Consider the following 13399-nt stretch of genomic DNA (forward strand, 5'->3'; position numbering starts at 1 on the left):
TCAAACTACAACCCAGAACCCATGAATCTCGAAGACAGTTGTATAAAAATGTAGCTTATGAGGGGTGACAATGGGATTGGGAAAGCCATAAGGACCACACTCCACTTTGTCTAGTTTATGGATGGATGAGTAGAAAAATAGGGGAAGGAAACAAACAGACAAAGGTACCCAGTGTTCTTTTTTACTTCAATTGCTCTTTTTCACTCTAATTATTATTCTTGTTATTTTTGTGTGTGTGCTAATGAAGGTGTCAGGGATTGATTTAGGTGATGAATGTACAACTATGTAATGGTACTGTAAACAATCGAAAGTACGATTTGTTTTGTATGACTGCGTGGTATGTGAATATATCTCAATAAAATGATGATAAAAAAAAAAACATTTCCATATGTTATCATACTGTGGACAGTGGATTGTATCTCATGGATGATTGTATGGTGTGTGAATGTATTTCAATAAAACTGAATTTAATAAAAAAAGTATTTATTGATATATGTACATTTTTATAAAGATATGTTGGTATAGCGTTTTTTAGAGACTAAAAGAATGCACAAAAAAGTCGTGGAAATTGTTGCTTTGGGGGTTTTCCTCAATTTTTCAAATATTCTTTGTGGATATGTGTTAATGTTTTAATCACGCAAGAAAGAGAGGATTTTTCATATGCAAGCAACTAAACTGCAAGCTCATCTTCTCAGTGCTGAAGTATGGTAACACAGGAAAGAAAATAAAACAAGAGAATGTGAAATTTATTAAACAAAAGGAAAGTATCACTTCTTATTTGCACTGAAAATCCCCAGTCAAATCAGGTAGAGAATGGCCATCTATGGAAAATGGCATGCATTTGGCATGCAAAACACTGCAGGCCTGTGGAACACACAGCCCTCGTTCCTGCTGCACCCACCTAGAGGAGAAGTCCCAATGTACTTCTAATAACTGCTCCAGGGAGCACCTACCAGCAAATTGAACTTGTAAGAAACTCATATGCTCTCCCTGTCCAGCTGTGAATTTGCTGGGCTCAGGTCTCACCCTGTGCCTCCTGCTGCACTCATGATGGAAATGTGTCAAGATACCACGTGTCCCCATGGATGTCCTATTCACAGTGATTAAATACCTGGGGTCTTCGCCGCATTTCCTCTCTTCCATCTCCCACTCCAGAGAGCACATCACGGCACACGTGAGGGACAATGAGACTTATTCTTGCTCTAATTTGTTTTTTTAAATTAACTTGCATGCTTCAATATACAACCTAGTCTTCCATTATGATCTAAAGAGAACTGCATTCAATCATTGCTCAAATGCATTTTGGATGCTGGGACTGCCCTTCATAAACCATTTCAAGTCTGAACCAAAAGCTCTGCACACAGATTGTTAGCAATTAGAAGAATTTTATATTTTCTTCTTTTTTACATACTGGTATTTTCTAATGTTCTACAATGAGTGTTTATTGTATTTGAAATAAACAATAATGGTTTGTCAGGCAAAAAAAAAAAAAAAAATTTCCAAACAAAATAAAGCAAAGCAATGGGAAAAACAAATATCCTGAAGTAACTTCATTCCTTCCAACATGCTCCTACCATACCAAACGAAAATTAACGAACCATACTCACACATGAGCATTCCCAGAGCCTTAAGCTCACAGCAGCTAGGGAAGGGGGAACAATAATCTAATAAGAACAGACAAGATATTGAGGGTAATCACAAAAAACTTTAACAGCACACTGAAGTTCTGAATAGAAAGGCACAGGCAGTTATTATCTTGGAGTTAAATCCAATAGAGTCTGTTGAAACCCTTCTCTCATTTGAACCCCTGCCAAGCCTGTTCTTTCAAATCACACACAGTTCCCATCTCCCGACAAGCTTCTGGTTTCCATTGTTGAATTCTTGGTGTTAGCCAGAAACATTTCTTCAGTTATCATCAGAAAGCAAAGTTTGTTGACTCCTCCTGATGTTTGTCCACTGGTTCTTCATGTTCTATGTATTTCACAGTTGAGGGAAAAGCTTTTCTTAGAATTCAGTCTCTGACAGAGCCCCCCTGAGCTGACTTCCCCATCCATGCTGGCTGGGGAACATTTTCCATTGAGTAATTCCTCTGGGCAGATGCCAAGTCCAGCTGCCTGCCCCCCACCCACCCAGTTGGCACAGGCCCCCCCCTCCCCCCAGCCACAGTTGCTTTGTCTTAGCCCTGTGTGGCATCTGGGATGAAACATATCCAGCAGCCCATTTGGATGTAAATAAAAGCTCTTCTCCCGCCTTGCCCCACACCCCCTCCTCATATGGCTCAGCACATGGCTGCATTCAGGGCTAGCTGGCTACATGGAAATCTAAATTCCCAGACCAATTTGTTAATTCATTGGAAGAAAGCAAGGTGGAGAGGAGGTTATCACCATCCTGCAGCTTCTGTGGATTTATTTAGTGGGAGGCAATTATCTTTTGCTCATCAGATCTTCTAGGACCAGCTTGTGGTTGTGGAAGACCTGTATTTCAATTTACCTTAAAACCAGGCCTTGCTAAAATTGAGGAAATTATTAACTAATTTTTACCTAGAGCAAGAGATTGAAAATAAAGAGCAGCAAGCAAACAGGGTCTCTTGCAGAATCTGTTAACCCAGTGAAATTAAAACCAGCTGTTACTAGTAGGAAAAATTAAGCCAACATTTAATGACACTGAGAATAATCAACCAGACCCTTAAGAAGGTCTTCAGAAGAGCAATGCAACCTCCTGATTTCTGTAGTATTACCAGGGAGTGGGTTGATGGTACAAAGGCCTGAACGCATTCTCTGTTCCATGAGCATTTCAAGCTTGTGGGTAGAACAGAGTATGATCTTGCTGCATTTCTCGGCAGAAAATATCTCGTCAGTTCTCCCAGGCACATGATTTTTGAGAGGAGAAGTTTCTACCTCACTGTCCTCCCGGTTCATCAGGCACCCTCAGGTAAGCCCATACAGCAGCCCTAAGGGCTGAATTGAGCAAACGGGCCTTAGGGTTCCTTCCTGCTACAGGAAGCAGTGCTCACATTGACCAGTATTTAAAACCCCCAAACTGCCGTTGCCTAACCAAGTGCAGCATAAAGCTTTCTGTAATTCAGGATGTTTGGATCATTTATTATCTTCATTTATTTGTTGTGAAATTTCTAGTTATTAAGACAAGTTATTGAACTCTACCTTAACAGGCTCCTTATCAACTGATGAACTTCAAGTCTCCATGTTGCAATTTTATTTTATTTTTTGTTCTATTTATGACTAGGGACAGAAGAAATCAAGTTTTAAATTCTAAATTTATTACTGACTTTACATCCCACATAGCTCCTTGCTGCCTGTTGTAGGGTGGAGGGATCAGCAGCTCCTGGAACTTGTTAGAAATGCAGAATTTCAGACCCCTCCCCTGACATTTTAACAAGGTGTGATTCTTACCAAGTTAGAGCAGTGCTGTTAGTTCAAGTCCACCTCCAGCCTTCCCTCGGCTGCCTCCGGCATTTGATACACCCTCTTCCTCCGTGGCTCTCTAACTCCCAGCTCTTCCTTAATGCCTTGCTAACTGAGTGGTAAGTTTAGGAAATTGTCCTATGTTTCCCTACATAAAGATGTCATTTCTGAGTCCCCTTTTCATTCATCATTATGCTGTAGTTCATATTAATAGGCTGCTTACAGGTTTTCTTGATAAAAAGTCATGATCAGTGTTTGAATAAATGAGTGTGTTGCTGTTTGGCTGTTGACATTAACGTTTTTGCCTGATATCTCAAAGACACTAGCTGTGTTTTTCTGTCTCTCCACACTGTGCCTTGGGTGGCCAGTACTCATTTTTAGGTGATGATACAGCATCCAGCATTGTGTTGTAATTCATAAGTAATACTTCCAAAATTCAGGGGGTGTGGGAAAAATCAAAGAGATAAAACACCCAGATTTGGGTTAATCTCACTGACAATAAGACTTTGCTCTGAAAATTAGCCTTACCTCCTTCCCTCTCGTCAGAGCACAATTTCATTTTTCAGTATGTATGTCTTATTTTAAAGGTTTCATTAACAATATATGTAATTTTAAAATACAGCCCACCCAAATGTGTTTTTCTTATTGTTTTGGTGTTTTTGTTTGTTACAAACTAATATTCATTTAATGGCCAGAATACCCTAAAAAGAAATTACGGTTTTAAAAATTTTGTAAGAATTATTTTATTATAAAATTAACTTAAATACATGGGAAAATATTTAAATTATCAATAAAATAAATTCCTTACATATATATATGTTTATACTTCATTATTATATCAAAATTACATGAAGATTAAATGAAACAAAGACTATGAAATATAATGGTGTTCTTTACCTGTACTGAAATGAGCTTTATTAAGGGAACTTTCGATAAGTAGCATTTCTTGACTGATTCTCTGAGTTCTGGGCTCAGGAATCTTGACTGAAACCATCATTTTAGGTCCATCAGATCGAGTTATCTAACATAAACATCCCAGGAGGGCCTCTTTAGCTCAAGTCAAACAGTTGGTGTCACAGATGTTAAAACACAAGCTCTGGAATACACAGACCAGTCAAATCCTAGCTCTACTGTGCTTTACTATCTGTTGTGACCTTGAGCAAGTTACAATTTCTTCATCTTTAAAACAGGAAATCATCATTCCCTCCTATAGGGTTGCTTTGAGGATTAAATGCAACAATACATATAAAACAATTAGAGCAATATTAATATATTAATCAAGGTTCTCCAGAGAAACAAAACCAACAGGATAGATGTTTTTATGTATGTATGTTCCAGTTTCCCAACTGCTGAAACACATACAATGGGTTGACTTAACGACAGGAATTTATTGGCTCACAGTTGCAGAGGCTAGAGGCCCCTTCCTCGAAGGTGGGTATCTTCTGGCTGGCCAGCAATCTTTGGGTTTTTTTGGCCTTGACATCACATGGCGCTGCACAATGGGGGCGGCTTCTCCTTTATCTTCCAGGTTCCTTTGACTTCCAGCTTCTGGCTTCTCTCTCTCTTGCTTCTCTTTTTTCTGTCTCAATTTCATTCTGCTTATAAAGAACTCTGGTAATCCGGATTAAGGCACAACCTGATTCAGTTAGGTCACACCTTAACTGAAGTAACGTCTTCAACAGATCCGATCTATTTATAGTGGGTCCACACCCACAGACCCAGGGGTTGGGACCTGAGCATGCCTTTTGTGGGGGATATGATTCAATCTCCAACAATATTTATGTAAATATCAAGATATGTATTATAGGAGTAGGCCCCCACAACTTTGGGGATTGGCAGGTCTGAATTCCATAGGGCAGGCCGACTGCAAGTTGGAAATTCGGTGATGTCATTGGATTCCCCAAGAGAAGCTGGCTGGCTGAAGTAGGGATGGAAATTCTTCCTTCTGACTGCTGAAATCGTCAGGCCTCCCTTTAAGGCCTCCAACTGATTGAATGAGACTTCTCTCATTGCTGAAGCAATCTCCTTTGTGGATTGTGGATCTAATTAGCTATAGATAGACTCAACTAACTAATGATTTAAATCCACAAAATACCTTCACAGTAACAATCAGGACAGTGCTTGCTTGACCAAACAACTGGACACCATAACCTATCCAGGTTGACACATGAAATTAACCAAGACAGTTAGCAACTATTATTGTTGTTGATTTAGGCTGTATGACAATAAAAAAGATGAATTAAGATTGACTGAACCAACACTCTTTCTTGCCAAACAGTATTCTCTTTTTTTCTTTTTTTTTTTTTATTGTGATTGTTCACATACCATACAATTATCCAAAGACCCAAAGTGTACATTGAATTGCCCATGGTACATCCATCACCACAGTTAATTTTTTTTTCAATTTTTAGAACATTTTCATTACTTCAGAAAAGAAATAAAGACCAAAAAAAAAGGAAACTCAAATCCTCCCATATCCCTAACCACCCCCCACTACATTGTTGACTCATAGTATTGGTATAGTACATTTGTTACTGTTTATGAAAGAATGTTGAAATACTACTAACTGTAGTATATAGTTTGCAATAGGTATATATTTTTTTCAAATATGCCCCTCTATTATTTACTTCTAGTTGTAGTGTCATACATTTGTTCTGGTTCATGAAAGAGATTTCTAATATTTGTACAGTTAATCTCGGACATTGCCCACCACAAGGTCCACTGTTTTATACATTTCCATCTTTTAACCTCCAACTTTCCTTCTGGTGACATATGTGACTCTGAGCTTACCCTTTCCACCACCTTCACACACCATTCAGCACTGTTAGTTATTCTCACAACATGCTACCATCACTTCTGTCCATTTCCAAACATTTAAGTTCACCCTAGTTGAACATTCTGCTCATAATAAACAACCGCTCCCCTTCCTTTAGCCTCATTCTATATCCTGGTAACTTAAATTTCATATCTATGAGTTTACATATTATAATTAGTTCTTATCAGTGAGACCCTGCAATATTTGTCCTTATGTGTCTGGCTTATTTTACTCAGTATATTGCCTTCAAGGTCTCGTCATCAACCCATTTTTTTTTAAGATGGTTTTGTTCACACCCCATACATTCCATCCTAAGTAAACAATTGATGGTTCACTGTATAGTCACATATTTATGTGTTCACCACCCTCACCACTATCTTTATCAGGACATCTACATTTCTTCTTCAAAGCAGGAGGAAGAGTCAAAGAAGGTAGAGAGGCAAAAGAAGTAGAAAAAAGAGGGGGAAAAAAACATGATCGTTAGGAAACAGCAAAAGGAAAGATAACCTTAAACTAAATTAGAATAAAGAGTCAGACAACATTGCCAATGCCAAGAGTCCCATATCCCTCCCTTATGCCCCCCACTTATATGCATTTAGCCTTGGTATATTGCCTTTGTTACAATAACAGAAGCATAATACAGTGATTCTGTTAATTTTAGTCTCTAGTTTACGTTGATTGTATTTTTCCCCCAATACCTCCCTATTTTTAACACCTTGCAAGGTTGACATTCATTTGTTCTCCCTCATGAAAAAATATATTTGTACATTTTATCACAATTGTTGAACACTCTAGGTTTCACTGAGTTATACAGTCCCAGTCTTTATCTTTCCTCTTTTCTTCTGGTGTCCGACATGCTCCTAACCTTCCTCTTTCAACCATACTCATGGTTATCTTTGTTCAGTGTACTTACATTGCTGTGCTACCATCACCCAAAGTTGTGTTCCAAACCTCTCATTCCTGTCTTTTCCTCTCTGTCTGTAGTGCTCCCTTTAGTATTTCCTGTAGATCAGGTATCTTGTTCACAAACTCTGTCATTGTCTGTTTGTCATAGAATATTTTGAACTCTCCCTCATATTTGAAGGACTGTTTTGCTGGATATAGAATTCTTGGTTGGTGGTTTTTCTCTTTCAGTATCTTAAATACATCACATCACTTCCTTCTTGCCTCCATGGTTTCTGCTGAGAAATCCGCACATAGTCTTATTAAGCTTCCTTTGTATGTGATGGATCGCTTTTCTCTTGCTGCTTTCAGGATTGTCTCTTTGTCTTTGACATTTGATAATCTGATTATTAAGTGTCTTAGCGTAGGCCTATTCAGATCTATTGTTTGGGGTACACTGCACTTCTTGGATCTGTAATTTTATGTCTTTCATAATAGATAGGAAATTTTCATTATTTCCTCTATTATTGCTTCTGCCCCTTTTTCCTTGTCTTCTCTTTCTGGGACACCCATGACACGTATCTTCCTGCATTTCATTTTGTCCTTAAGTTCCCAGAGACGTTGCTCATATTTTTCCATTCTTTTCTCTATCTGTTCTTTTGTGTGTAGGCTTTCCGGTGCCTTGTTCTCCAGTTCCTGAGTGTTTTCTTCTGCCTCTTGAGATTTGCTGTTGTATGTTTCCATTGTGTCTTTCGTCTCTTGTGTTGTGCCTTTCATTTCCATAGATTCTGCCAGTTTTTTCGAACTTTCAATTTCTGCCTTATGTACGCTCAATGTTTTCCTTATAGCCTTTATCTCTTTTGCTATATTTTCCCTAAACTTTTGAATTGATTTAGCATTAGTTATTTAAATTCCCGTATCTCAGTTGAAATGTAAGTTTGTTTCTTTGACTGGGCCATAACTTTGTTTTCTTAGTGTAGGTTGTAGTTTTCTGTTGTCTAGGCGTCTGGCCTCCTTGGCCACCCCAATCAAGTTTTTCAGATGAGGACAGGCTCAAGTCCCAGAAGGAAGACATATTCAGTATCTGGTTTCCCTGATGGTGTGTCATAGAGAGTTGACACACCCTGTGCTTTTCTGCCCAGCAGGTGGTGCCTGTCAGCCTGTCACTCCAGACTAGTGTAAAGAAGTGTGGCCCATGGCTGTTTTCCCCCAGGGTGAGGGTTTTTCTACTGCAGAGCTGAAAACAGCTGAAGCTTTCTCCACTGAGCCGCCCAGGTTGAGAGAGAGAGAAAGGGACAGAAAGCCCCCTTTCAGGGTCAGTCTACAGCCCCCAGATTCACCCCAGATTCACCCGTCGGCCAGAGGAAGCACCCAATTCTTTGGGCGCCTTGTCCTAACACAGATATGTCCCCTGACCCTCCAAGGTCAGTCATCACCAAAAGCCTCTGTCTGCTTGTTGGGGATTCGTAGTTGGTATTGAGCAGCTAACATTTGTTAATTAAAACCCCAGTTGGAGCTGAGCTGAGGTATATTCGCTTGTTCAGAGAGTGCGCTCTCTATCACAGTGAGGCTTTGCAGTTCAGGCTGCCATGAGGGAGGGGCTCTCGGCTCGGGTTCACAGTTTTTACTTGCAGACTTTATGCTGCAATCTCGGGCATTTCTCCCAATCCAGATTGTTGGATGGTGTGTGGACAGTCACAGTTGTCTCCTAGCAGTTATTCCAGATCTTTTACTAGTCGTTCCTGGTTTTTAACTAGTTGCTCTGGGAAGACTAACTAACTTCTACTCCTCTCTATGCCACCATCTTCTCCCTCTCCCCAAAATGGTGTTCTTGAGTTGATTCAGTTAAAGATACATTTATTTGATATAATTGAAGGATTAGGTCCACACCTCCTGGAAAATAAATTCCAAGCCATGTCCTTTTTGCAGGTGGAAGAGGCAGATGATTGGCTTAGGCATGGGAACCCCTGGGAGAAGGCCCGCCCTGAGTTCATGCTGCCTGTGCACTTCTATGGAAGAGTGGAACACACCGCGACCGGGGCCAAGTGGGTCGACACCCAGGTATTCAGAGTGTCCTCGTGATGTGTATTTCTATAGTATAGATCAACATATAGTACACTGAATACATCGTGTACTGAGTGTATCGTACTATGTATAATATGTTGTGTATTGAATAATAGAGTTTGTTTATAAATAAATCTATTGCTCCTGTTAATGCAACCCATTTATTTTGAAGACAAGGGGGCTGAAGCAAAGAAAGAAGTGATTTTCCAAAGGTAATTTTTCTTGCCAACTTCATGTGAGATTAATCAGTTCTGTAATATCCAGCATGCTTAGCTCCCTAGTTTTATATACATTCTTGATACCAAAACTGAATAACTTTAAGTGTCATTCCTCACTCCACTACCATACACACATTTACTTACAACTTCTCCAGGATAATTTTTTATTATTACATTGTCTTAATTTAGATTTCACAAATAATTTTATTTCTTAGAGTTCAGAAATAACTATTTCTGTTTTATAGTCATCCAACTGAAATTCTTTTATGTGGAATACAGAAAGCTGAGATATTAGGCTGCTTATATCTATGAGAATATCCATCTATAGTTTAGGGGCTGAATGCATGCAGCATATAAGAGCAAATCAGATACTGTCTTTAAACTTGCAACTAAGTTTACTTATATTATGTCACTTATATTATGCTGTTTGGTTCTTACTGAATAATTGTATGTTGATATCCTTTTTTAAAAAAAACTGACCAACACAGTTGCATAGTGAAAGCAATAAGAGTATCATTGTGTAAGGAGTTCTGGTTATTTTTAACTCTCACATAGATTTAAAATAGAAAAATTCCTTTTAAATTTATTTCGTTTATCTCGTATAGTATACTTAGCTTTTTTCTTAATAATAACTTTTGTTATAACAAGCCTCAGTGCAATCTATCTTTTTTAAGTTTTTATTTTAGTAACATATATACAACCTAACATTTCCCCCTTTAACCACATTCAGATATATAATACAGTGGTATTAATTACATTCACAATGTTGTGCAACTCTCACCATTGTCCATTACCAAAATTTTTCCTTTACCCCAAACAGAAAGTCCCTACCAATTAAGCAGCATCAACTCCTCCTTCCCTAGCCCTCCCCAGCCCCTTGCAACCTGTATTCTAGTTTCTGACTCTATGAATTTGCTTATTCTAAGTTGCATATCAGTGATAACCATACAATATTTGTCCTTTTTTGTGTCTGGCTTATTTCACTCAACACAAAGCCTTCAAGGTTCATCCATGCTGTTGCATAAATCAAAAATCCATTCCTTTTCATGGCTGCATAAAATCCCTTTGCATGTATATGCCACATTTTGCTTCTCCATTCCTCTGTTGATGGACACTTAGGCTGCTCCATCTTTTGGCAATTGTTAGTAATGCCACTATGAACATCAATGTGCAAATAGCTGAGTATCTGCTTTCAATTCTTTGAGTATATACACAGAAGGGGAATTGCTGGGTCATATGGTAATTCTATATTTAACTTTCTGAGGAACTGCCAAACTTTTCCACAATGGCTGTAACCAGGGTAAATATTTTAATACTGAAACATTTACTCAGTGGTTTACCAAAGTTCTTATTCATTGTGAAGTCAAGAAAAATAATGCAAAATATTACAAAACTTGTTCCATTATCTTGTGCTGAATCATACTGGAGAAATAATGGTGGTGTCAATCTAAGTGGGTGTGAACATACTTCATTGGCATGTACTTATTCTGCCACTAGATTCACTAAGCAGTTCACTTTTAAGCATCCTCCCCAGAGGTGATTTGTGCTTTGCTCTTTTCATGCTTCCTGATAAATAACCCCTATTAACCACTTGACTCCACTGCTTAATCATCAAAGGCCCTACTTGAGATACTTGTTTTAATAAGTATGACCTCCGGCTGCAAAAGATCCATCATTGGTCACTGTTTAAAAACTTAAAAGAAATGGTAAAGTCCAAGTAAATGATGCTCTTATCTATCAAAATGTGGAGTGAAAGTCAGTATCTTAATAATAAACACAGTTGGTTTGTGGATTATTCTCCATGAATAAATGCTTCATTTTACACTAAGAACCAAGATGTATGCTTTAGCTAATTTTTTAAAATTTGAGGTTTATTTTGCTAATCCAAATAGAGCTATTTACAGCTCATAAAAATAAGACTTTTTTAAAAACTGTTTTCCTATCTCTACGTGAATGTATTCACCTTGTGAAATAATAGACTAGAAGCTGAAATAGATAATTAAAGGATTATAGTATAAGAAGTAAAATAATACTGTAATTGAAAGATAAGTTTCTTTTCTTTTAATTTTGGTTAAACAGTAAGTCACAATCTAAATTGCACATGGTTACAAAATCATCAGGAGAGCCGCAAACAAATCAATCTTTAATATACCCAAAGAATTCACTCATATGTTTGATGGTAAACTAGCATCAGTGGCTAAAACTTCGTCAGTGGCTTCTGATCTATTTAAAAGTATGCAGTTTACATAATCAATCCTGGAAGCATTCTGCTTAGACTGTGGATGCCACTGCTGAGTGAACTTGTATTTACAAAGCATCTCTAAATATTTTCATAGTGTACCCAAAAATTCAATTGGAGAGAGAACATTTTTCTCTGCACATAAAGGCAAAGTTATGGGGCAGAGGTAATACAAAGTGAGCTGACCCAAGCTATACAGGACTTCATGTATTGAAGCCATTCCCTGAATCAGTCCCAGGTTGGTAGCTAGTGAGGTCAATGAGCGTGAAGTCAGTCATGCTTATGCATGCAGCTTCCAGTACTTCAGTAAACTGAGCTATCATTTCATTATTGTGTCAGTTTGGGTCCTCCAGAAAGCAGACACCAAGAAAGAATTAAAAATGCAAGTGACACAATGCCTGTGAAAGATAAAGACGAGAAGGAGCAGGAGGAGGTGGGAAGGCTGCAGACTGTGATGTGGGTCTGACCTCTGTGAAAGGAGAGGGGGAAGGAAGGAGCATTGGGTAGGAAGAGCTTCAGAGAGCAGTGCAGCCCTGAGCAAGTCTCAGCCAGGCTGATGGAGCCTGAGACTGAAGACTGCCCATTAGAGGAATCCTGGGTCTAGCGTTCCCACCATGCTTACTCAGTGCCTCGGAGCATCTCAGACAGAGAACATGGCCTTGGCTTTAGATCCAAGGTGGCATCTGGAGGCTGTCAGCTAATTACACACTCCTCACAACAAGTTCTCTCTGAAGCTTTCTGAAGGAAGATTTGAGCTATACACTTGCTGGCTGCCTCAATTGCACTTTGAGGGTCTGAAGGACAAATCTCATGTGAACCCCCACTCTGTAAAAGTCACTGATCACCACTTGCTTTAAAAATCTCCAAAGATCTTTATTTCCCAGTGAAGAATATTCAAACAAAGGTGATTTATTACCCTGAGGTGATGTTGATCACGAAAGTATGCCTGAATAAATATGATTGATAGGGGCTATAATGCTTCATTCAGTTGTAATTCATCAGACCGAATTAAAGACATTTGCATCTAGTTCTCAACCCTGCCACTGACAGTGACCTTGGGCAAGTCACTTCTCTCTTGGCATCAGCCCCTCATCTCCAAAGTGAGTCGGTTGCACTAAATGATCTGTAGTATTGTTCCAATTCACTTATTCCATCATTCTCCTTCCTTAGAGCCTGACTCTGATGAAGCAGGTAATAGAAATGACTGATTACTCACATAAATTTTAAATTCACTGTGAAATACAGTTTGCCTTCATTTTTTTCTCTATTTCAATGACTGTCACAAAGATTGAGCTTGATTTTCTCAAAGCTCACCTCTTAGCTCCATCCCAGCTATCAAGTGAATTGTCACTAAATATTACTAAATATTTAGATCACTAAAAATTCACTAAAATATCTCTTTATGCAACTAAATCTAAAATGCTAAAAATCTAGCATAGCATTTTAAACATCATATGAAGGGTTTTATCTTCATAAATTTCCTGTTCCACTGATTGTCACCATCTTTGAAATCAGATCATTGAAATCAGATCATTGAATAACCTACACAAACACTTATCCTGATTGCCATTTTTTTAAATGTGTACAGTTCACATTTGTCCTAGAGTCATGTTCAGAAAGACAAACTTTTTCTAATACTAATACCACAGCATTGTATTCATTGCATCTATTTCAGGGCAAGGGGCACAGGGAAGTCAACATGAAAATCAGAGAGCCTGGACAGATTGGGTGTGGGGGTCTCCAGCAGGGGTGGCCTCTG

At 38.6% G+C, this 13399-nt stretch overlaps 1 protein-coding gene across 1 annotated transcript in view; it reads left to right on the forward strand.

The window, feature by feature from the left end:
• PYGL (glycogen phosphorylase L) overlaps nucleotides 1-13399 on the forward strand; it is a 54549-nt gene that overhangs the window by 25708 nt on the left and 15442 nt on the right. The window contains exon 5 of the mRNA XM_037832737.1: nucleotides 9049-9180. Within this exon, the coding sequence (XP_037688665.1) occupies nucleotides 9049-9180 (132 nt within the window). The remainder of the gene's footprint in view (nucleotides 1-9048; nucleotides 9181-13399) is intronic.

This window comes from Choloepus didactylus, chromosome 4 (assembly GCF_015220235.1).
Source record: "Choloepus didactylus isolate mChoDid1 chromosome 4, mChoDid1.pri, whole genome shotgun sequence".
NCBI lineage: Eukaryota > Metazoa > Chordata > Mammalia > Pilosa > Megalonychidae > Choloepus > Choloepus didactylus.